Raw genomic sequence first — 25,886 nt, 5'->3', positions numbered from 1 at the left:
TCTGTGAAAGGTCATAATGGCACCCCCACCACAGAGTTGTGAGTGGGAATATTGCACACGCCGGGAGTCTAAACGACCATGACTCAAACCCCAGCACCACCACACCCCCTTGCTGTGGGACAGTAGGCAAGTTACTTGATCTCTCTGTGCATCAGAACAGAGGCATTGGGTTGTGAGGAGGGAGACCATTCTGTACAGAAACCCCCTCATCATTACCCACTCAGCACACTCACAACAGCCGCCACAAAGTGGGCACCAAGGACAGAAATCCCAGTGAGTCAGAGCCCCCTGTGCCCACTGATGCCCTCAGGCTGGGGATGACCCCGGTGGCTGCTAACCTCTCACAAAGACACACAAGAGATCACATATTTCAACTGTTTTATTTGCTTTCTGGGGTGTCAAGATTGGGGTGTCCCAGAGCCCAGCCCCCAGCAAAGTCCGACAGACCCTTCCCCAGCCAGGGGTCCCAGCCAGGAGGGTTTCGGACAAGGCACTCACAGGAACTCTGGGGGTCAGGGAGAAGCCACCCCGAGGGTGCAGGGGCCAGGCCCACCTTGGGGGACAGAAAATGCAGTTACCTTCGGTGGGAAAGGTTTTTCCTAAAGAGAGATACAGGATGAGATAGAAACCTGAGATGTTAACAGAGCCCCAGAAACATGCCAGGTACCCCTAGGGCAGGCAAAAGCCAATTCTGCTTCCCAAGATCCCGACGTAGCTTCCTTGGCATCTGGGGATGCCACACGCCCGGGAAGCACAGAGCCCATTTCCAAACTGGCTTTCTCTGTGATTTCCTGGAGACAAAGTGTGTCAGACACAAAAGTCACTCGCTCCAGACCCCACCTCTGCAAATGGCTCTGGCGACCCTGGCCTGGGCCCTGGGGTCCAGAGCCTGGGGTTACTTCTCTCTTTCTCATCTCGTCCCCTTTCTCTGTGCCCCGTGTTTATTAGAGAGGCAGGCACTTCTGTGGGTCTCCAGGCAGCTGAAAGGGAGGCTTGGTGAGGAGAGACAGGGGGAGAAATGGGTTTGGCAACAGGTCCCCCAGAGACCTGGGAGCCCGCGACACTCAGCTTGTGACAACCGCCCATGAACCGGAGGACAGAGTCTCTTAGCAGAAATGTTCAGCATCCACCCGAGATGTGGATGTCAGCAAATGGCCTCCCACCCCAAAGAGCCACGCTGCCATGGGTGTGAGGGGGTCTGTGGCCTTTAATGTGCTTCCTCACCACAAAAACAGAGATGTTCTCCCTCCCAGCCAGCAGGCCCAGGCCCTTTTGAGGCACTTGTGCCTGGAGAAGGGAAATGCAATCTGGGATATAAAAACCAAAGCCCTTTTCGGCTTCCCGGAGTCAATGGATACAGTGGGGGACTCGTGGCCACGAGGAGCCACCTGGCAACGCGGTGGCCTGCCTCCGCCTGTATGACCATCAACGTCCCCACACCGGCTGCAGGCTCACGCGTGCGCTTTCGAGGGTCTCGGGGTGGAGGCTGGGGCCATGGAGAAGAATGGGGCTTTGTCCCACTCTCCCCAGAGGGGACTTTTGGGTTTAAACACTCCAAGGGGTGGAGAGGTCAAAGGTCAACAGTCTAGACAGTGGCAGCAGAAAAGAGGCTGGTGGGATGGGCGGATTTCCAGGAGCAGCTCCCCTCCCTGGCCCAGTCGCCCTCGGGGGACACAGGCATGCGGGTGCACACACACACACACACACACACACACGCACACACGCACACGCACACCAGCGGGCCTGGCTTCCTGGCAGAAACTTCTAAGACAACAAAAAGGCATCCTGAATCTACTTTTCCAGCCATCCCCCTGAGCAGGCCCTTTCTGTTCCAGAAGTCACTGTGCCAGCAAAGAGCAAGGCAGTTGAAAACTCTTTGCCTTGCTGGAACTATTGCAATCTGACATTTCCCCCAAAGACCTGGCACCACCTGGGAAGCCATGACCTCCGTCCCCCCCACCCGGCCCTGACCTCTGTCCCCCACCTGGCCCTGTCTCTCCCAGTGGCCAAGGGACCTTTGGCTGTTCCTTGACCGGACCAGGCGGGCCAGGTGGTACAAGCCCAGGCCACCGACTCAAATTCCTGCTTCTTGCCACCTTTCCTTCTCTCTAACCACGCCTTCTTGTTTCTTTTTCAAGCTACACCCTCAAGTACATACCACTGGCCTTCTTTTTGGTGAGGAAGGGGGAGCCAAAGGGGCTGAGAGAAGAAGAAAGGTATGAGGTGCAGAGGCTCTGGCACCTTAAAGGACATGCCATCACCAGACACCCAGATGACCGTTGCTGTCCCCATCCCCCACCTCGGCACCCCGCCATGGGGGCCCAGAGGCGCCTCCCCACTCTCCTACAAGATTTCCCCAACAGCCTTCCCACCACATCTCTCTGCCCATCTTTCTACCATTAACACTTGCTCTCAGCATCTCCCCTCCACACGCGGCTGAGCCACTTCACAGAGCCATCCCCCTGCCCCGTTCTGGGTGCCCCCCTCCCCCCGAGCCTCCGCAAATGATGAGGGAGGAAGAACGGGGCTTGGTCCTCCCTTCTCACACAAGGACATTTTAGTCCAAGGCCCGATAAACGCGGACAGACACGCCCTGGAGGGAACAGGCGAGTCTGCCCCAAACTGGACGATCAAAGAGCTGGCAGGAGGAAGTGGGTGAAACGTTCAATGGCTGTCTGATTAAATACGAATGAGCGAAATGCTCTGCATCGTGGACAAGGAGAGGATTCCAGCTGGACTGGATGAGAAAATCTAAAATCATTGCCGGGACACAAAAATGACATACGTACACTCAACGACGATCGGACAATAAGTTATACCTCTAACTTTCTGAATCACATGTTGCTTCACACAGAGAGGCAAAATGAAGACAAAAGAAGGATGGAAATGCGGAGTTTGGGGATGGTGCGTCTGGGTTCCAGTGGGTATCCAGCTAAGCACAGACGTGGCTCATCTCCAGGAACGCCCCTCCCCTTCCCTCCCCATCTTGCCTGGATTCGCTTCCTCCTCCGACACCTGCAGATCGGACCTTTGGGGAACCGAGCTAACCCATGAGCCTCGAGCTCCCCATATTCAGGAGAGCCACAATTTCTGCTCACAGAATCCCACGCTGCAGATTTCTCGGGAGACTACAAACTCAGACTGGGGACGTGAAAGGGACATTTCTGGTAGAAGGCAGCCGGGCGTGGAGAAAGAGTCCCAATCATTTCAACCTGCCAGCCACAGTCCACACCCATTGCCAAGTGCCGGCCCCAAGTCACCCCCTTCTCTCCACTCCCCCATCCAGAGCAAACCCAGGACTCCGAAAATGCGTTTAACTCGGAAACCCATCAACCCGGTTTCCCAGCGACACAGCAGCTCAGCAGAGGCAGGACCTCCCCTGGCCATCGGAACAAGAGGGGAAGAAGGTGAAGGTTGAAGAAAACAAAACAAAACAAAACAAAGCAAAGCAAAACCCAGTCCCCCAAAGTAGTAGATCCCTTCCCGAATGGGTGTTTTCCTCAGTTGGCTTCCTGGTTGCTGTGGTCGTTCTCTCCCTCTGACCGGTAATCAAGGTCCAGCTGGGTGGCGTTACTCTCATCCCCGGCTGGCAAGTTCAAAGCTGCCAGGGAGTGAGGTCAAAATTTACTCCTGAGTCCTGGGCGCGCCTCCAAAACCATCTACACAAGAGCCCCCTGGCTGCTTCGCCACCCTCGTGCTCAAACACGCCAGCACACACGGAGTTCGGCAAACTCCAGCCCCCAGGCCCCATTCTGCCCCCACCACCATGAGGAGAGCAATAAGCTGGTCCCCAGCACCAAGTCCGCAAAAATCCAGGCCAGATGTGGGGTGGGTTTGCAGCTGCTATAAATTTTTACACATTAAAAAAAAAAAAAAAAAAAACAGTCATGTGCGTGTCAAAATGACAAGGTCTGCTTTCCACCGGCAGCCCCGCTCCAGAGTAAGAGAGACAGAGAGAGAGAGGAGAAAAAAAAAAAAAAAAAAAAAAAGCCCCTGCCATATCCCAAGGCAGCCCTTTCCAGGGCTGTCCAGGCTGTTGGGACATGAATCAGGGCAAAGACATTTCAAGGAGTTTTTAAGTTTGGGAAAAACCAGTCATGGACGGGGGGGAACACCGGAATCCCTTCAGCGGAGACTTAGACAGGCAGGTGAACAGGGGGCCCCAGCTGCGGGATCAAAGAGCAGAGATCCACTCGGCCAGGATTCCCCGTGGAGATCGGGACCCACGGGCTTCCCAGCCATTGTGGCGGTGTCCCCTAAAGCAAAGGGCAGTAGAGGAAAAATCTTCAGCCACCCCTTGGCAAATCGACCAGCCCTTTTGCGGAGAAAAAGGAAGAGGTGGGTAAGTCGGAAATATTGATCCAAATCAGATCCCCAGCTGTCAGGCGTATCCTCCTTGGCCGGGCCCCAGAAGGCAGATGTCCCTCCCAGGGTCCCTAGTGGGACGAGGTCTTGGGAGGCCTAAGAGGCTCTCAGTGTTTGTGGCGACAGTTGATTTTGCCTTCTGACTGCTCCAGGACGTCCAGCATCTCCTCGATGATGGCCCGCAGCGCCCTGCCCAGCTGGTCTGCGTTGTACGGCTTGCCCAGCGGGGGCACATGAACAAAGGCTGAGCGGCCATGACTCTGGTACAGAGAGGTGTAGTAGGTGAAATCGCAGAGGTACCTAAGTTGCAGGGCACGGCGGTGGGGGGCGTGGCAGAAGGGAGACCAAAACAGGGTCAGAGAGTCAGTACACAGACTAACAGGACAGCCTCCATCCAGATCTACCGTAAGACCCCCAACCTCACCAGAAAGCCACAGGATGGAACACCGACTGCTTCACCCTCCCCAGGCTGGCAAAAACGAAAAAACCCGATAACCTCGTGTGCCGGTGTGTATGTGAGGAAGGAGGCAGTATGAGATGCTACCCGTGCGATGCAAACTGCCCCAGGGGGAAAATTGGGCAGGCTAGTATATCACAAATGCCCAGACTTCGTGACATATTATTTCTGGTTTGGGGAATCTGTCTTCAGAAGCCATTGGCATGAGGGCACAAGAAAGACCAACAAGGCATTTGCTGGATTGTTAAGTAGAAAAGTAGAAAAATGGGAAGTAACCTGCCCCGGTCTGAATGTCCAGCCTCAAATTCACTGTTGAAGCCCCTAACTCCCGATGTGATAGTCTTAAGAGGCGGGGCCTTTGGGACGTGAGAGCCCCCAGAGAGCTAGGTCCCTCCTCCTGCCGCAGCAAGAAGGGGGCTGCAGCCCAGAGGGAGGTCTTCATTAGAACAGGACCGGACCGGTGGTGCCTTGATCTTCAACTTCCAGCCTCCAAAAGCGTAAGCAATTACTTTCTGTTGTTTATAAGCCGCCCAGTATGTGGTATTTGGTTGTAGCAGCCCAAACAAGCCAGGGCGCAATCTAAACGTCCACTGACTGAAGAGTGGCTTAATAAATCGGCTCATCCACACAAGGGAATACTATGCAGCCACCTACAAGGCACATGGTGGACCGAGAGGGAAACGGAGAATCCACCAAGACCCGTGCCGCGTGCCCACGAGTGAAACCGACGAAGGGACGTCTCAAGAACATACACATCACGTAACCCCAGCCGCATAAAAGCAAAACAAAATAGGACAAAAGCCTAAACTGGAGCACCGAGCGTTCACGTCCCCTCGATCCCTGAACAACATGGCTTTGAACTGCAAGGGTCCCCTTACACAAGGGTTTTTTTTTTTCCAGGAAGTCCAGTGCTGTAAATGCATTTTATTTTCCTTATGGTTTTCTTTTGTGGTTGTTGGTTGTTTTCATTTTAATTCCGGTTAGTTAACATACAGTGTGATACTAGTTTTAGGCGTACGATATAGTGATTCAACAGTTGCAGACAACCCCTGGTGCTCGTCATGACAAGTGCCCTCGCTGCTCCCCATCACTGACCTCACCCACCCCAACCCCTCCCCTCTGGGCACCACTGGTGTGTTCTCTGTAGTTAAGAGTCTGTTTCTCGGTTTGCCTCTCTCTCTCTCTCTGTTCTTTTCCCCTTTGCTCATTTGTTTCTTAAACTCCACATATGAGTGCAATCACATGGGATTTGTCTTTCCCTGACTGGTTTATTTTGCTGAGCATTATACTCTCTAGCTCTATCCGTGGAGTTGCAAAGGGCAAGATTTCATTCTTTTATGGCTGAATAATATCCCAGTGTGTGTGTGTGTGTGTGTGTGTGTGTGTGTGTGTGTGTGTATCATATCTTCTTTCTCCACTCATCAATCAGTGGACACTTGGGCCAGCTCCCATTTCCTTATGATTTAAAAAAAAATTTTTTTTAACATTTACTTATTTTTGAGAGACAGAAAGAGGCAGAGCACGACTGGGGAGGGGGAGAGAGAGAGAGATACAGAATCGGAAGCAGGCTCCAGGCTCTGAGCTGTTTGTTAGCACAGAGCCCGACGCGGGGCTCGAACTCACGAACTGCAAGACCATGACCTGAGTTGAAGTTGGATGCTCAACCGACTGAGCCACCCAGGCGCCCCTGATTTTTTTTTTTTTTTAATGTAAGCTCTATACCCAATGTGGGGGCCTAATCCCACTACCCCGAGATCAAGAGTCACACGGTCTACTGACTGAGCCAGCCTGGAGCCCCTCCTTATGAATTTCTTAATAACATTTTCTTTTCTCTAACTTACTTTATTGTAAGAATACAGCACGCACACACACACACACACACACACACACACACAACATACAAAATGTGTGTTAATCAACTGTTTATGTTATCAGTAAGGCTTCTGGTCAACAGTGGTCTAACAGTAGTAAAGTTTGGCAGGGGGGAGGGGAGTCAAATGTTATGCAAATTTTGTATGCAGGGGGGTGATCAGCAGCCCTACCCCCATGTTGTTCAAGGGTTAACCGTCTACGGAAAGGTGTCGGTGCATAGGAAGTTTTACAATTTAAGTCTCAGCTTTAACAGAGGGATCGCTAGGGAGAAGGAGAGAGGGCAAGAGGATTTTTCCCAGTGGGAACACATGAGAATATAGTCTGGAATTATCTGTGCCTTTTGGAAGTAGTTTTAAAAACAGAAATGATGGGGGCGTCTGGGTGGCTCAGGCAGTTAAGCGTCTGACTCTTGGTTTTGGCTCGGATCATGATCTCAAGCAAGGTTCGTGAGTTCGAGCCCCGCATCGGGCTCTGCGCTGACAGCGTGGGGCCTGCTCTGGATTCTCTGTGTCCCTCTCTTTCTGCCCCTCCCCCGCTCGCTCTCTATCTCTCTCTCAAAATAAATAAATCGATAAACATTAAAAAAAATAAAAAACAGAACGATGGTGAATTCGGTTACTCCATTCAGTCTACTGAATCTGCCACCTGCTGCCTTTGGGCTGGAGAAGTGTACAGAGTGTTGAGTCATGGAGACACCTGGTGCTGAGAGGGCATTGAACAGAGGGGACATAACTTGGTCCAGGAGATTGCAGAGGCCACCTTCCCCCCCAAGGAGGCAACGTGCTGGAGCTAAAACCTGAAAGACACCTTATCAGAGGGAGGTGAGATCTGCACATGAGGACAGAGGCCATATCATGTGCAAAGGCCCTGAGGCTAGAGTGAGCGTGCTGTGTTTGAGGAACTGGAGGAGGCTGGCTTGTGTGGCTGGCATGCAGCGGGGGACAGAAGAACGAAGGCAGATGAGAGTGGAGAGGTGGGCAGGGGCCAGACCACACAGAACCTATGGATGGTGGTGGAGACAGCTTGGATTTTATTCTAGGTGCCGCGAGAGCTGCAGGAGGGATTAAGCAAGGAAGGGAACACCATCAGACTTAAATTTATAAAAGAGCTTGTAAGAGGCTGAAGAGTTTCTTCCCAGACTGTATGTTCACCCAGAACCTCATACGGATATAGGGGTTTTGCAGATATAATTAGCTAATATGAAATCATACTGGCCTCAGGTAGGTCCTATATCCCATGACTGATGTGCTCATGAAAAGGTCATGTAAATACACACCCAGGGAAGAAGGCCGTGTGGAGACAGAGGCAAAGATCGGGGTGATGTGGCCACAAGCCAAGGAACCCCAAGGGTTACCTGCAGACCAAAAACCGGGAGAGAAGCAGGGAACAGATTCCCCTTCAGGGCCTCCAGAAGGAGCAAACGTTGCCAACACCTTGATTTTGGACTTCTAGCCTCCAGAACTGGGAGACAATACATTTTTGTTGTCCTCAGCTACCAAGGTGATGGTTTTTATTACAACAGCCCCAGAAAACACAAACAGAAACCAACCGCTTGGAGGAAGAGGACCCTCAGGGCCGGGGCAGAGGTGGAGGGAGGGACGCCAGGGAGGCGGCCGGGACAGCAGCATCCAGGCGGCAGATGCTAGCACCCAGAGCAGGGGAGAGGTGGGCAGATCCACACATAATGAGTCCTAGAAGCAGAATCCGTGGCACCTGTTATGTGCACGTACTTAGCTCTGAGCCTCATGAACGGTGAGTGCTCAGCCCACTGAGGCCAAAGTCAACGCACTTGGCTTGTTCAAAGCCAGCCTGGGCCGGTGGAGGAGGGAAACCACTGCTCGCAATCACCCCAAGGTGCCCTACCTGCCGGCATCTTGGGAGATGGTCACTGACACATCCAGGCCCAGCGTGGTGACCCTCTTACACACAGCATCCATGTCGATGATGGAGTCAATGCTTTCGGGCCCGTCCTCCACGCAGCACTGGGAGCCGGGGCAGAAGCGGCAGTTGTCCAGCCCTTTGTAGCCCTTGTTATGCCCGCACTTCTCCAGTGTGACCGCGGTCGCCATGCCCGACACCCCCACATGCACCACGAGCTGCAGACAGATGGGCAGGGCCATGAGACTGGGGGTCCCCCCCACCCCAGGTGCAGGAGAGGACAGCATCCTCTCGGGGCTCTGCCTGGAGTTACGTTGTTTCTGGCCTCTTGCTGCTGGAATGGACCACACAGTCGGCCCCACACAAAGGTATAGGCCAAGCGAAACATGCAAGGCGGTAAAACGTGCAAGGGTGTTCATTGCAACTGTGTTAATACAATCAAATACCGGAAACAACCTCCTTAGCCGTTAGGAGGGGGTTGGCCGGATACGATACGGAGTTAACGTGCCAAGAGCAGTTCTATACAGAATGACCTTCAAGACATATTGCCAAATGCAAAAGACATGGTGTAACTTTCAGGAATCGAAGCTAAGGAGGTAATAACCTGTCAGTGATCACGTCAGTGTTTTGCATAAAAATGAGAAAAAAGTATGAAAGCACCAGAATAATAATAGGAGGGCAGTCATGTCAATTACTAAAATCTACCCAGCCGTTAACGTGATATAAGGGGGGATTTTTAATGACCTACATAATAAAATGCTCACAACAAAATATTTATAACAAGCAGGACACCAGATTAAGTACAGATGAATTTCAACTGTTACTTATTATTTGTGTATATGATTACACCCAGAGAGGGCACTGTAAGAAAATATATAAACATTTCTTTTTTTTATTTTTTAACTTTTAAAATGTTTATTCCTGAAAGAGAGAGAGAAAGGGCATGAGCAGGGGAGGGGCAGAGAGAGAGGGAGAGACATAGGATCTGAAGCAGGCTCCGGGCTCCGAGCTGTCAGCACAGAGCCCGACGCGGGGCTCGAACCCACGAACCGCGAGATCATGACCTGAGCCCACTTAAAATATGGGCTGATGATGGTGAGCTCGAGCCCTGCTTCAGGTAAAACAGAAGACTTGCTTCAGGTGAGTCTCACTTCTCGGTCTCTCTCCAACCCCCTCCCGTCTCCTTCTCTCTGCCCTCTCACTTGTGCCCCCCCTCAAAAAGTAAAATAATAAAATAAAATAAAAATAAAATATAGGCTGATGCACAGCTGTCCCATACGGCAGCCAGGGGTCACACATGGCTAGTGAGCACAAAATGTGGCTCCTACAAATTTGAGATGTTTAATCGGTGCAGAACACACACCAGATTTCAGAGACTGGGGACAAACAAGAATGTAAAATGCCTCATTAATAACTTTTAGCTGGGGCTCCTGGGTGGCTCAGTCCGTTAAACGTCTGACTTCTGCACAGGTCATGATCTCACAGCTTGTGAGTTCGAGCCCTGCGTCGGGCTCTGTGCTGACAGCTGGGAGCCTAGAGCCCGCTTCGGATTCTGTGTCTCCCTCTCTCTCTCTGCCCCTCCCCCCCTCATGTTCTGTCTTTCAAAAATGAATAAATAAACAAAAAGTTTAATTAAAAAAATTATAACTTTCTAGAAGTTGATTACAGGTTGAGAGGATAATATTTTAGACACATGGGGTTACGTTGAAGAAATGATTAAAGTTAATTTCACCTATTTGTTTTTATATCTTTTTTTAAATTTTTAAAAATGTTTTTCTTTATTTTTGAGACACAGAGAGACAGAGCACGAGCAGGGGAGGGGCAGAGAGAGAGGGAGACACAGAATCGGAAGCAGGCTCCAGGCTCCGAGCCGTCATCCCAGAGCCCGACGCGGGGCTCGAACTCACGGACCGCGAGATCGTGACCTGAGCCGAAGTCGGTCGCTCAACTGACTGAGCCACCCAGGCGCCCCTGTTCTTATACCTTTTAAGTGTGGCTAGTAGAAGATGTAAAGTGTCCAGCAGAAGGGAGTGATGATGTCTAATGGGCCAATTATGGAGAATCTAACTCTTTGGAGTCACAAGGTTAGTTGATTCACTACCGAATGTCCCACATCTGGCACTGTCCTATCTGGAGTTCCATAAATTGAATATTGGTGAATGTGAAAACAAAGCAGCAGCTGTTGTATAAGGAGCTCCAAGGTGATACCCCTGCATGCAAAAAAAAAAAAGAAAAGAAAAAAAAAAAAAGCCCTGTCCTAATTGCCTGGAAATCGCGACTGTGACCTCATTTGGAAAAAGGGTCTTTATCGATGCAAGTGAGTAAAGGATCTCTTGACGAGATCTTCCTGGATTATCTGGGCCGCAAACCCAATGACAAGTGTCCGTAAAAGAGACACAGGAAGAAAAGCCAGAGACAGAGAGGAGGAGACGCCCACGTGACCACAGAGGGGGAAGCTGGAAGAGACCCCAAATGACCCTCCCCCGAGAGAGAGTATAGCTGTTGAGGCCTTGACTTTGGATTTCTGTGCCTCCAGAAATGCGAGACTACATTTCTGTGGTTCGAAGTTTGCGGCCAATTCTTCAAGCGGCCGCGGGCACCCAATCCACGCAGGTTGTTGAAACAGCACATGCGTGTGCATACTAACATACATGCACACGCGTGTGTGCAGATACATGTGTGAGTGATAAAGTGGCAAAAATGGCAATAATCATGGTGCCAGTTAACTAGGCAGGGGTGATTCTCTACGGTCGGAAAAATTTTTCAAAACGTGTTCATGCTTTAGGGTATTTTTATTTGTTTAACTAGAAAAAGGCAGGACTGCACAGAAAAAGCAGAAGAGGGGTGCCTGGGGGGCTCAGTCGGTGAAGCGTCCGACTTCGGCTCAGGTCACGATCTCGCGGTCCGCGAGTTCGAGCCCCGCGTCGGGCTCTGTGCTGACAGCTCGGAGCCTGGAGCCTGCTTCGGATTCTGTGTCTCCCTCTCTGTCTGCCCCTTCCCCGCTCACGCTCTGTCTCTCTCTCTCTCTCTCTCTCTCTCTCTCTCTCTCTCTCTCTCAAAGATAAACATTTAAAAAAATTTTTTAAAGAAAAAGCAGAAGAAAATGTCCATCGACAGAACCTTTGGTCACGTCTCACTAAGCCTCCAGGTCCCCCTCTCACAAGGGACAAATTCCACTTGAGACCCGACAGGAGGGCTCATTAGGAAGGAAGTTTCCACTGGACGGCCCTGGAAAATCTGCAACTGGCAGGCTAGTGTGGGAAGCTGGGTGGGGCGCCCACGGGCGACCAGTTACCTCACTTATCAGAGACACCACCGAGGTAACTTCCCAGGCAACTTCCACTCCTGACCCCTTGGAGTCACATGTGTCTGTGGTGGGAGAGTGTGGCTCCTTCTTGTCTGGCCCCCATTACACCACATCACAGCTCCCTCCCATACTCATTGTCCCCTTGTGGGACCCCCTTTCAAGAGGTTCAGAGACAGGTGAGACCACCCACTGGCCACCAGAGGAGGCATGTGACCAGGCGTCACGAATCAGAGCACTCCTCCCTCCAACCCCCAGCCATAGTGATTGGCTCAGGGACTGGCCGGGGACCCCGGTGGCCAGTGAGAATCAGCCATGGACTCTGGGCAATTATCAAAAGGAAAGATGTTTTCTTTCCGCTGAGGGTCTGAGGGGCTGAGTCGGTAGGGTGTCGGCCAGCAGCCACCTATCTTTGCCAAAGCAAAAGCGAGGTACAAAGCAAAGCTGAAGGGCCAAGAGGGATGGCTGATAACACTGGGCGAGTGCCTGGATCAAGCTTTACCTGAAGCTTACCAGCGTTTGTGCTTAAGCTGAGTTAAGGTGTGCTTTGACCGTCACCTATAACTAAATGGGTCGTGAGTGACACAGAACTCCAGAGGGCCGGAGCCAGGCTCTGTGGGTTCGCAGACGTTTGCACTCCTCCCTCGCATCCACGGGTAACCCAGGAAAGTGTGGCCCTTTGGGGGACAAGGCCATGGCATCAGCCAGGTGATCGAAGCAGGAACAAAGCCACACAAATCATCCACGTGCGGGGTGCCCACCTGCAGGTCCTGATGAGGAAGCACCTGCCTTCGCCCCACTCACCTGTGGGCTGTGCTTCTCCCACAGGGCAGGGATGAGCCTCTGGACTGTCTTGTACTCGACTGGAATCTCATACACATGTAGGTCCACGCTGTCGCCAAGCCCTAGCTTCTCCAGCTCCTGGAAGGGAGACGAGAGGGAGTGTTGTGGCATTAGGTGAGGGCTGCAGGGTTAATGCGTTCCCAGGGGATAAACTGACCCGTCCTCAGAAAGCAGGTGGGGCTCCAGACTCAGTGTGCAGAGTGGTAGGGAAGGTGAGCGCGCTGGCCCAGCCCCAGAGCTCCTCCCTCCCTCCCCTCCCCGCTCCCTCTTCTCAAACTCTCTCTGCATCTCCATGGGCAGCAGCTTAACACTGCGGGCCTTTGAAGCTGGGCGCCCGGGTTTGAACCCTGTGTGATCTTGGGCAAGTCTCTGAGCCTGTTTCCTCATCCATAAAATGGGGGTAAAAAAGTAGTTTTTTCACAAGGTAGCTGTAAGAATTAAACGAACGCATACACGTTAATAGTTCCCAGAAATGCTCGGCACATCGTATGTGCTCAGATAATGTCGGCTCCCATTACGACTATTGTCTTTGTTATTTGTTATTATACTTTCCCCTTCATCATACCTGATGAGAATTATTTATAGACTTGACGCAGGCCACACATAGCAGGATCTCAGTTCACGTTCACAGGTGGACCCAACTCCTCAGGGACCCTCTAACAATCTTGAGCATGAGGTGGCTTAAAAACATCATGAGGGGCGCCCGGGGGGGCCTAGTCGGTTAAGCGTCCAACTCTTGATTTCGACTCAGGTCACGATCTCACGTTGGTGGGTTCGAGCCCCGCATGGGGCTCTGGGCTGACAGCGCAGAGCCTGGAGCCTGCTTCCGATTCTGTCTCCCCCTCTCCGCCCCTCCGCTGCTCGTGCTCTCTTTCTCTCTCAAAGAGCAAAGAAACATTTAAAAAAGTTTTTTTTAACTGATACTCTGAATAATGAATAATGACCACTGCAGGATCGTTTCCTATCATTCTCAGATCGCGTGCAGTGGTTGGAAAACGCTGCCACTGGTGGATGTGGGGTCCCAGACAGACAAAGCCTTTTTTGCATGCACTTGGCTTCGCCGAATTAATTCATTGCGGGCGAGTTCTTGCATCCCCTGACGCGGCTTCAGGGCTACTTTATCTGGTTGCCTTGACCTTGCTATCCACGCCGTCCCAACTCCACGCTCATTTGACCGCAGTTGCTGGAGAAGGCAGGTCCCTTCTCACCGACAGAGAATTCCCAACTGCCCCCCCCCCCCCAAGAGAATGCGTCAAGGTCACCTGGAGACAATGACACCAAGGGGGTGGGGGGCATGGTGTACGTGTATGGGAAATCTCATTTAAGTTTATTTTATTCATTTTGAGAGAGAGAGAGAGAGAGAGAGAGAGAGGGAGAGAGAGAATCCAAAGCAGGCTTTGGATAGCGTGGAGCAGGACACGGGGCTCAAACTCACAAACCGTGAGATCAGGACCTGAGCTGAAATCAAGAGTCGGACGCTTAACTGACTGAGCCACTTGGGTGCCCCAAATCATTGGGTCTTCTTTTTTTTATTTCTTTTTTTTTTTTTTTTTAATTTTGAGAGAGAGAGAGAGAGAGAGAGAGAGAGAGCGCATGCGCGTGCGCAAGTGGGGGAGGGGCAGAGAGGATCCGGGCCGCTGATCACTCACTGCCCAACGCGGGACTCAAACTCCCAAATGGTGAGATCATGACCTGACCCAAAGTTGGACACTCAACTGACTGAGCCACCCAGGCGCCCCCCCCCCATGTGGGGGGAGTCTTAAACTCCAGCACAGGGGACTGAGACCCCATCCCTGTCACCAAGCCCAGTGATCAGAAAGAACCTCCCCACCCCCCACCCCCCGAAGAAGTCCCAGGGCCAGACAGAGGGCAGATCTGCTCGCTCAACACCGGTGCACAGGTGGAGCGCAGGCCGCCGCTGGGGCAGGTGGTTGCGAGGTGAGGGGGTGACATTTTGGGTGAAATCCATTTCAAAACATTTCACATATCCTTAAGAGAAACTTGGCAGCATATTTCATTTCTCTTATTATAATTTTTTTCTCTCGGTCATTAGCATTTTTACTCTCACGTTCCCTTTTCATCTAAGCCTCAACTTCCCCGACTGTGAAATGGGATCAGGGAGACATTCTCTAAAGGGTGTGGGGATTTGGAGAGGAAGCAGGCATGGAGCTCGCCAGCGAATTGTCACGCCGTCACCCCCCCCCCCCCGCCCCCGCCCCCAGAAGGCTTTACGTCGTGAGCTCTGTTTCCATTCCCACAATTTCATAAACACTCACCCGCCTGCTACGTGCCACACACCCGGGGGGATTGTTTTGAATGGCCACACAAACACGGACAGAGGATCCTTTGGCTTGAGCATTTTTCATAGTAAAATGAACGCTCCCAACGATCACTATCGGTAGGGCTCTCTCATATTATTCCCAGATCTCACTCGGGGGGTTGAAAAGGCTACCCCGGTGGATGTCAGAGAGTCCCATGGGTGGGATTTATGGGATATGCCAGGTTTTGTTGGGCAGTTTGGAGACTCAAACCCCATGGTCTCCCACCCTACGCCGCCCCAACGGCTTGCCTCCCAAGGCGAAATCTAAAATCACGTCACACCCTTCCCCTGCTCACTCTGCTGTGTTTCCCGCCACACCCAGAATAAAAATCCTAACTCCCGCCATCATCCATGAGGCCCATAAGCCGGACGCTGCCAATTTCCTTGCCCTTCTCTCCCTTCTCCCTTCACCCCCAACCCTCCCCACCCCCATTTGGCTAACTTCACTCCAGCCATGTGGCCTCCCACATACCAGACTCACTCCTGCCTCAGGGCCTTTGCACTGGCTGTTCTCACTACATGGAACATTCTTCCCCTTACTTTCCCCTCAGTCAACTCTCTCCGTAGCCTTCATGTCTCAGCCTCCTGACAAGCACTTGACAGTTTTACAAGCACCCCTTTACACACTCCCTCAGCCCCGCAGAATGGTGTCCTTTCTATAGCACAGGGCACGCACAAGCTAGGTGCTTGCGAATACTGGCTGAGCAACTGAGCAGCTCCAGCACAGACCGAAACAAATATAGACCTACGCGCCTCACTTTCCTCAACTACAAATAGAGGTTTGGACTAGCTGCTAGCTGGGACCCTGTCTTTTCTTTCCATCCTTTCCTACATTGAAAAGCAGCTCCTGGGGGGGGGGGGGCGCCTGGGGGGCTTAGTTGGTTAAGCATCCAACCCTTGATTTCGGCTCAGGTCATGACCTCACAGTTCGTGGGATCAGGCTCCACGTCGGGCTCTGCGCTGACCGTGCAGAGCCTGCTTGGGATTCTCTCTCCCTTTCTCTCTGCCCCTCCCCTGCTTGCGAGCTCTCTCTCTCAAAATAAATAAATACATACACTTAAAAAAAAAAAAAAAAGTAGCTCCTGGGACACCTGACTGGCTCAGTTGGAAGAACATGCAACCCTTGATCTTGGGGTCATGAGTTCAAGTCCCATGTTGGGTGCAGAGATGACTTACATAAGTAAAACTTTGAAAATAAGTAACTGAAAGTACCGCCTCAAGAGGAGAGGTAGAGACGGGCCCGAGCACCCGTCAGTGGATAAAAGGATGAAGAAACAAAATGTGGTCTAGCCATACAGTGGAATATTATTCAGCCACGAAAAGGAACAGAGCCCTGACCCGCGCTTCAGTGTGGATGGCCACGAAAGCGCATGAGGACTGAAAGAAGCCACACACAAAAGATCACACGGTATATGATTTCTGTCTATGAAATGTCCAGAAGAGCCAAATCCATAGGCACAGAAAGTAAATTAGTGGCAGTCAGGGGCTGGAGAAGGGCGGATGGGGAGTGGCTGCTGATGGGGACAGGATTGCCTTTAGGGGGATGGGAATGTTCTGGAACCAGAGACAGGTGGGGGGTGTACAACACTGTGAACATAGTAAACGCCACTGAACTGTTCATTTTAAAATGGTTAATTTTATGTTATGTAAGTTTCATCTACATAAACAAAAAGAGAAAAAAAGTGGCTCTTGAAGGCATGGATGGTGGAGGGTAGGAGTCAGGGGCACAGCCTCCAGAGCCGGAGGCTCTGGCCACGTTTGCTCCTTCTTCCTACCACTTACTGGCTGAGAGACCTTCAGTAAGTCATTCACCCTCTCTGTGCCTCAGTTTTCTCATCTGTAAATGGGATTAACAAGAGCACCCATGTCATAGGGAGGAAAAATACAACAACACACACATAAGGCAGAGTCTAAAAACTGCTCAAAAGATGTTAACTTAAATTGCATTTTAAAACATGTATGTGCTTCCTTTTAAAAAAAAAAAAAGAGCGCCATTTCTTCCTGGCTAAAACGGAGCCTCCAGAATCAGATTCCCCGCCGCTCCCCCCAATCTGGAACAACTGGAAACAAATAGACAAAATGTGTAAAATAACACTTTTCAGACATTGAGGCATCAAAGCTGGGGTTCTAGAAAAGGTAAGAAGGCTACAGTTTGCAGAGCAGAGTCCCAGAAAGAAGATAGTCCCAGAAAGAAGGGGAGGGGAAAGGGAGAGACTGATCAATGCAGACATCTTTTGAGAGTTTGAGAACTTAATGGGCATATAGGTGTGCCAAGACCAGGGACTGAGCCTCGAAAGGAGCAGAGGGTGTGAATCAGCCAGAGTGGAAAAACTTCATAAGGAAGTAGAGAAAAATTAGCCCCAGCATAAAGACTATTCTGGTCCTGCCTAAAAAAAAAAAAAAAACAAAACAAAACAAAAAAACAAAAAACTTAACGGCAAGGCTGGAAAGGATCAAACTGTTTCCAGCAACTTATAAATAAACGTTAATAAATAAATGTTAAAAAATAAAAATAAAAAACAAGTTTATTTATTTATTTTTGAGACAGAGACAGAGCATGAGCAGGGAAGGGGCAGAGAGAGAGGGAGACACAGAATCTGAACCAGGCTCCAGGCTCCGAGCTGTCAGCACAGAGCCCGACGCGGGGCTCGAACTCACGGACCTCGAGATCATGACCTGAGCCGAAGTGGGACGCTCAACCGGCTGAGCCACCCAGGCACCCCAAAGAGCAATTTTTTAAAAATCCATACAGATCAAGTTTGAGGACCGAAATCAAAACCTGCTTTTCTGATCTCTGACTCAGCACATCCTAGAGGCAGGGGAAAAATTTGAGAATTTATAAATGAATCTTCCCCTAGTCCCTACGAAGAGACCCACTGAGCTCTTTTTTTCCTCTGAAAAACAAATTCAACAACACCAAAATCACAGACAATAAAACAAAAACCGAGAAATTCGATTTGATAAGAATGGAAAACTTTTGTGCACCAAAGAACACAATCAACAGAGTGAAACGACAGCCCATGGAATGAGGGGAAACATTTGCAATCACGTATCTGACAAGGAATCAAAATCTTGAAGATATAAAGAATGCCTACAACTCAATAACAAGAAGAACAACGAAATTAACAACGCAGTTTTAAAATACGCAAAGGCCGGGGGCACCTGCCTCAGTCGGTTGAGCATCCGACTCTTTTTTTTTTTTTTTTTTTTTTTCAATGTTTTTAATTTATTTTTGGGACAGAGAGAGACAGAGCATGAAAGGGGGAGGGGCAGAGAGAGAGGGAGACACAGAATCGGAAACAGGCTCCAGGCTCTGAGCCATCAGCCCAGAGCCCGATGCGGGGCTCAAACTCACGGACCGCGAGATCGTGACCTGGCTGAAGTCGGAGGCTTAACCGACTGCGCCACCCAGGCGCCCCGAGCATCCGACTCTTGATTTGGGCTCAGGTCATATGATCCCAGGGGCGTGGGCTCAAGCCCCACGTCGGGCTCTGCAGCTGAGCGCGGAGACTGCTTAAGATTCTCTCTCTCCCTCTGCCCCTCTCCCCAGCTTGCGCGCCCTCTCTAAAATTCTTTTTTTTTAATTTAAAATAGGCAAAGGATATGTATAGACATTTCTCCAAAGAAGCTATACGAATTGCCAATGAGTACATGAAAAGATGTGCAACATTATCAGTCGTCAGGGCAATGCAAATCAAAATCCCAACAAGGGATCCCCTCACACCTGTCAGAATGGCTAATATCAAATATCAAAACGACAAGAAATAACAAGGGTTGAGGAGGACGTGGAGAAGTTGGAGCCCTTGTGCACTGCTGGTAAGAATGTAAAATGGTGCAGGGTTGCCTGGCTGGCTCAGTCAGTGGCGCACGTGACTCTTGACCTCGAGGTTGTGAGTTCAAGCCCCACCTTGAGTGGAGAGATTACTTAAAAATAAAGTCTTTGAAAAAAAACAAAAACAAAAACAAAAAAAAAACGAAAGTGAAATGGTGCAGCTGCTGTGGGAAACAGTTTGTGGTTCCTCAAAAAGTTAAACACAGGATTACCATACGATTCAGCAACTCCCCTTCTAGGTCTCTATACAAAATATTGAAAGCGGGGTCCTGAATGTACATTTATACACCTATGTTCATAACAGCATTATACACCATAGCCAAAGGTGGAAATAACCGATATGTCCATCAACTAATGAATGGATTAACAAAATTTGGGCTAGCCATACGATATAAAATAATATTCAGCCTTAAAAAGGAAGGAGGGGTGCCTGGGTGGCTCAGTCGGTTAAGCCTCTGCTTCTGTCTCAGGTCATGATCTCACAGTTCGGGAGTTCGTGCCCCAGATCGGGCTCTGTCTCTTCCTTTGATGTTCTCCCTTGATTTTCTCCTTGATTTCTTCCTTGATTTTCTCACCGGTTTAAAAGGACAAAGAAAAAGCAAGGCAGGAAGCCATGGTCTGTATTAACTGTCTTCCCTTTGGCTAGTTTCCACGCCCCCCACCCCGCCCCCAGGGCGCAGGCACTAAAGGCTTCTGCGATCACGTCCACATCAGGCTGGGGGTGGGGGTGGGGGTGGCGCTGGTAACAGGAGGTAACATAGCTGCTCTTCGGCTCCTGTCCCTGAGTCAGGAATCTGAGCGCTCTGTTCCCCATGCCCCGGACTCTCCCCCTTGGAGATTCAGCCTTTGGCTCCTTGCCACCCGTACTTCTTCACTTGTTGAAAGCTGGGAACTATCCCGATTCCAATTTAAAACCCTGCAGAACTTTCTGGAATTCCTCTCTCTGCCTTTTCTCCCCATCCCGATGGGGAATCTAAAATCTACAGGTGCCTGGGGCGCCTGGGTGGCTCAGTCGGTTGAGTGTCTGACTTCGGCTCAGGTCACGATCTCACAGCTCTGTGGGTTCGAGCCCCGCATCGGGCTCTGTGCTGATGGCTTGGAGCCTGCTTCGGATTCTGTGTCTCCCTCTCTCTCTGTCCCTAACCCACTTGCATTCTGTCTCTGTCTCTCTCAAAAATAAATAAACATTAAAAAAAATTTTTTTTTTTTAATCTACACGTGCCTGGGTGACTCGGTCGGTTAAGTGTCTGACTTCAGCTCAGCTCATGATCTCACGGTCCGTGAGTTCGAGCCCTGCCTCAGGCTCTGTGCTGACAGCTCAGAGCCTGGAGCCCGCTTCGGATTCTGGGTCTCCCTCTGTCTCTGCCCTTCCGCCACCCGTGCGTGCTTGCTCTCTTTCTCTCTCTTAAACATATATAAACATTAAAAAAATATTTTTTAAATAAAAAGAAATGGGTGCACGTAAGGGTGGGTGTGTGAGCCGATGCATCGTTGCTTCCCCCCCTGCCCACTGACAGCTCACAAGTAATGACACCCCAGCAGTACTGAGCACACCCAGCCCCCAGCTCCTGGTTTTTAAATGTTATTATTGAGGACAGAAATGAAGACTTTTTGTTGAAATGGCTGATTCCAAGGCCGGAGCAGGGAAAGTACATGGGCGAACCTGGAGTTCCCACATGACCCATCAGTCCCCCTCCCAGGTCTATGTATACCTAGGAGAAACGAAATTAACAAAATTAACAAATCAACAAAATTTGGGCTAGCCATACAATATAAAATAATATTCAGCCTTAAAAAGGAAGGAGGGGTGCCTGGGTGGCTCAGTCGGTTAAGCATCTGCCTCTGTCTCAGGTCATGAGCTCACAGTTCGGGAGTTCGTGCCCCGCATCGGGCTCTGTCTCTTCCTTTGATGTTCTCCCTTGATTTTCTGAGCACTAGAAACGAAACGAAAACCTACGTCCTCACAAAAACTTGTATGTGAATGTCCATAGCAGCATGATTCACGACAACTAGAAGGTGGAAAAAACCCAAATAGCTATCAACTATTGAATGGCTAGTCAAACACAGTATGCCCACACAATGGAATATTATTCAGCCATAAAAAGGAATGAAGTGCGGACACACTACAATAGGGAAGGACTGTGAAGACGCGACACTGAGGGGCACCTGGGTGGCTCAGTCAGCTGGGCGTTTGGCTCTTGATTTCAGCTCAGGTCATGATCTCACGGTTTGTGGGTTCAAGCCCCGTGTCAGGCTCCTTGCTGACAGTGTGGAGCCTGCTTGGGATTCTCTCTCTCTCCCTCTCTCTCTGCTCCTCCCCCACTCTCTCTCTTTCAAAATAAATAAATAAAAATTTTTAAAAATGCTTTAAAAAATACAAAATAAGTTAAACGGGATGGTGAGTGAAAGAAGCCAGACATAAAAGGCCACATGATGTATGACCCCACATAAAATGTCCAGAACAGATAAATCCATAGAGACGGAGAGTAAATTAGTAGTTATCAGGCACTAGGAAAAAGGAAGAATGTGAGAGTGACGGTTAATGGCATGGGGTTTCTTTCTGGGGTGATGAAAAAGTTCTGGAATTAGATAGTGGTGATGGTTGTACCAGGATGAACTTTAGGGCACGTAATTGTATTTCAGTAAGATTATATCTTGGGTTTTTTTATTATTTTTTATTTTTTTTTAAGTTTATTTATTTTTGACAGAGACAGAGTGTGAGCATGAGCTGGCGAGGTGCAGAGAGAGAGAGAGGGAGACACAGAATCTGAAGCAGGCTCCAAGCTGTCAGCACAGAGCCCGATGCGGGGCTCGAACTCACGAACCGTGAGATCATGACCTGGGCCGAAGGAAGTCAGACGCTTAACCGACTGAGCCACCCAGGCGCCCAATCTTGATTTAAAAAAAAAAAAAAAAAAAGGACACGAAGCACTTGACATCCAACACTCAGGTAGAAATCAGAAAAGAAAATAGAAAGAGATGCCCGGTGAAATACAATGAAGGATCCTGGATGGGATCCTGGTACAGAAAAAGGACATTAGTGGGAAAACTCATGAAACCGGAATAAAGTCCAGAGTTTACTAACAGTGGTGGACCAGGGTTGGTTTCTTCATTTCGAGAAATGTAGTAGTTATTTAAGATGTTCACACTAGGGGAAATCAAGCGAGGCATGTGCAGGAACCCTTTGTATTATCTGTGCAATCTTTCTGAATTCGTCAGTTAGGTTCTAAAATTATTCTGAAATAGCTCATTTGCAAAAATTGACTCTGGAACCAAAAAACCAACCAAACAAAAAACAACAAAAAGTGACGTGCTCAGAGAATGATGGGGACACACAAAAAGGACACAGGAGCCAGCCTGAAGGGAATGCCACGAGCCAAATCTGAGACAATCTGAACATCGACAATTTGAACATCAAAATAAAGACTGAGAGTGAGCCATGGTCATATCTTGAGGGCAGTTAAGTCCACGTGGATACAAATAAACTCCTAAAAGCAGGAGGCCAAAAAAAGTGTCAAAGGAGGGGCGCCCGGGTGGCTCAGTCGGCTAAGCGTCCGACTTCGGCTCAGGTCATGATCTCCCAGTTCATGAGTTCGAGCCCCGCGTCCGGCTCTGGGCTGATGGCTCGGAGCCTGGAGCCTGCTTCAGATTCTATGTCTCCCTCTCTCTCTCTGCTCCTCCCCTGCTCACGCTCGGTCTCTCTCTCCTTCAAAAATAAATAAAAACATTAAAAAAAAAATAAAAATAAAAATAATAAAAACTGATTCAGGCAACACTCACCAGGGGATGCTAAAAGGAAGTCTAAACAAGTATTTATACACTACAAAGTATCTCACGACAGGGTACTTTTTAATTACAAAGGGCAAGATCATAATGTCATAGGAGAGAAGTCCACCAGATCTCATCTTTAGCAAACGATCAAGGTCAACAACACCAGTCACAAGACACTTCAAACTCTGGTGACTCCCAATACAATGCACCAAGAAGGACACAACATCGCTTCTGAGGACCTCCTGCCAAAACCTGCAGCCTCCGTGTGATCAAGAGGAAACGTCAAACAAACCCCACCGAAGGACGCTCTCCAAAGAACTGAGCGGTTCTCAGCAAGTGTCCTGACGTGAGACACAAAGAAAGACCGAGGAACTTTCCAGATTACAGGGGATTAAAGAGGTAGAACAACTGAACGCAATGTATGATGGGGAATTTTCTTCTGCTGTGAAGGATATGAATGAGGAGGCTGGCAAACTCTGAATAAGGGCTGTAAGTTGTAGCATTGCATCTATGTTAAAGGAGTCTGACTTTAATCATTGTGCTGAGGTTGTGTTTTAGGAAATGCACGGTGAATTAGTTAGGGGTCAAGGGGGTGTCATGTCTGCAATTGACGTCTAAATGACTCAGGGCAGGGGCGCGCCTGGGTGGCTCAATCCATTAAGCGTCCAACTTCGGCTCAGGTCGTGATCTCATGGTTTCTGAGTTCGAGCCCCACGTCGGGCTCTGCGCTGACGGTGTGAGTCTGTCTGTGATCCCCTCTCCCTCTTTCTGCCCCTCCCCTACTTGTTCTCTCTCTCTCTGTCTGTCTGCCCCTCCTGGGATTCTCTCTCTGCCCTCGCTCACTTGTCCCCTCCCCCCAAAAAATCACCTTTACTTGTTTGGTTCCAGTTGGGGAGCTGTCCACAGGCCAGGCCACCCACAAGCCCAGACACGTGTACTTGGGGAAACCACCTCTGTGGGCGGGGGGACAAAGGATGCTAACTCTATTGTGACCAACCCGAGAAACCTTCTCTGGGGCACCATAACCCTCCTGGTGGCCACCATGACATGTGATGTGCCAAGGCTGGATGCCTGGCTCGGAACAGCAGGCCCTCCCTACGGATCCTCTCTGCCCGGCAGGACGGGCACTCTGTTCTGAGCAGTGTCACTTGCCTAGATCAACTCAAGGGCTGTCTCCACTGGGTGATGTTTCTTGAGCATTAGTGGGATGGCCACATGCCCACATCGGTTCTCGGTGGTGGGGAACGAGTTGGCCTCACCAAGGAGCCATGGAATGACTCACTGCCTTTTTTTTCAATTTTTGCTTTTTTAAGGAGGCTCCATGCCCCACGTGGGGCTCGAACTCACAACCCTGAGATCAAGAGTCACATGCCCCACTGACCAAGACAGCCAGGTGCCCTGGGAGTAGCCTTCTTGTCCTGATCTTTGCTCCTCCTGTGCTCTGGGTCATCACTTAGCCCCCGCCCCCTCATCTGGGGGGCAAAAAAAATCTAAACTAAGAAAGCTGCCACCGAAAATATACCACCACCTCCACCCACCCCTCCACAGTGCCCCTGCCGTTTCATTCTTTGGGAGCAAACCCTGAAGCCCCTCAATGCCAAGGTCAGTGGGAGGAGGGGGTGAGTCGGGAAAAGAGCCGGTCGCCCTCCTGCCACCAACTCAGGCTAAGCAAAAGCAGCCGGCCCGCGGGGGACACAGAGACTGGGCCATCTTGTTCAGTCACAGTCTGAGGCTGGCCAAAAACTCATGCAAGGTGACTGAGGTCAGGACGGCAGCTGCCTCGGGGGGCAGGGCGGAGGGTGCTGGGGAAGCGATGCGGGGCAGGAGGGAACATTCCAGGTTGCTGGAAATGGGTCACTATGTTGACCGAAATATCCCTGACAAGGGTATAAATACTCTTCACTGAAGTGTTAGGGGCGCTAAAGATCTGTAGTGTCGCTTTATGCAAGTTATTCCCCAATTTTAAACAAGGCAGTGGCGGGGGAAGGAGCGGCTATATAAGGCTCATCCGAAGTGATCAGAAGCGGGTGGCCTGTAATCTAGCTGAATTCTTTGCCTCGGGAGGCTTTCTGTCCCAGCAGGGCTGGACAGTCCTCCTGGGGGAGGAGGGGAGCGGCAAGCATACCTCAAGTCCCACGACACCGCGGTGAGCGTGGCTGCTGAGCACACACCCGTGAAACGAACAGGGCTCCCGCGCCCCAGACGGCGCATTGTCTAGACCCCAGTCCACCTGACAAGACCCCGCCGCGAGGCCGCATCTGACCGATTCCCTTGACCCCACGACAAAGACCCCCTTTGTTCCCTGGTTAATATCCTTAGCAGGTCTGTCTAGACTCACTGTGGCAGTAATTGTCCCGTGATGTCACCAGGACCTGTGACCCAGCTCCTCCTCGTGGCGCTTGGGCAGGGAACACTCCAGACGGCCCCAAGCCAAGGGGGTCCCGGCCCTTGACACCCACCTGAGCCTCCTAGGAAGAGAGATCTGCAGCCAGTGTCCCACACCCGCCACCCTAGACCCAGGGGGAGACAGGAGACTCCAAAGATTAAGCCCCTTCTGTGAGAGGTGCTGAGGGGCAGCGCCACCCTGGGGAAAGATGAAAAGGGGGTGCCCTCCGTCCCCAGCACTCCCACCTCCCCATTGTGGCTTGTGGGAAACAGTTCACTCTCCACTAGAGCACACGTTCACCCAAGGCATGAAGAAGGAAGGTCAGATGAGACAGACGGACAGAGGAGGTGGGGGGAACAGGGGCGAGAAGAGAGTGAAAGACAGAGACAGAGACAGGTGTACAGAGAGAAAGATGGAGCCATAAGGGGAAAGAAGGAGAGACCAGAGGGAGTCTGAGAGACACAGAGACAGATAAAGAGAAGGTGAGAGAGACAGAGAGAGAGAGAGAGAGAGAGAGAGAGAGACAAGAGAAGTTAGCTGGTCCCTGGGAGAGGAGGGGTTGTTTCTACAGATGACAGCTTGGGCTTCTGAAAAGTCAGTAGGGACCGGAAGTTAACTGCTGCTCAGCCCGGGGAACAAAATTCCCATCTTCAGCTTGAGGGGACTGACTCAGAACTCAGGTCTGGATCACAGCAAGAACATGCCGAGGCACATTTTCTTGAGGGATGGATTCCACCCACCCAACGGGACACCCTTTGCACGGGCAAATCCGTGTTACCCAGGTCAACTAAAACACACCAGGGGGAGCTCCCAGCCACCCCACAGAAGGAACCCGCAGACACTGTGCTGTGCAGAAGG

At 50.7% G+C, this 25,886-nt stretch overlaps 1 protein-coding gene across 6 annotated transcripts in view; it reads right to left on the bottom strand.

Moving 5' to 3' along the window:
* Positions 1 to 361: 361 nt before the first annotated feature.
* Positions 362 to 25,886, bottom strand: part of PGPEP1 (pyroglutamyl-peptidase I) — a 29,347-nt gene continuing 3,822 nt past the window's right edge. For 2 of the 6 annotated variants that reach the window (XM_081792237.1, XM_081792238.1), the window contains exons 3-5: positions 12,681 to 12,797; positions 8,558 to 8,790; positions 362 to 4,665 (exon numbers count right to left, since the gene is read on the bottom strand). In XM_081792237.1, coding sequence (XP_081648363.1) covers positions 4,473 to 4,665; positions 8,558 to 8,790; positions 12,681 to 12,797 — 543 coding nt within the window. In that variant the 3' untranslated portion in view covers positions 362 to 4,472. Of the gene's footprint in view, positions 4,666 to 8,557; positions 8,791 to 12,637; positions 12,798 to 24,980; positions 25,111 to 25,886 lie in introns of those variants that run through there. The other 4 variants (XM_081792241.1, XM_081792240.1, XM_081792242.1 and 1 more) reach the window with 4 other exon arrangements.

Source organism: Panthera onca, chromosome A2, assembly GCF_046562875.1.
Source record: "Panthera onca isolate mPanOnc1 chromosome A2, mPanOnc1 haplotype 2, whole genome shotgun sequence".
In the NCBI taxonomy this organism is placed as follows: Eukaryota; Metazoa; Chordata; class Mammalia; order Carnivora; family Felidae; genus Panthera; species Panthera onca.
The sequence above is the reverse complement of the archived record's forward strand: the minus strand, read 5'-3'. Positions and strand labels throughout refer to the sequence as shown.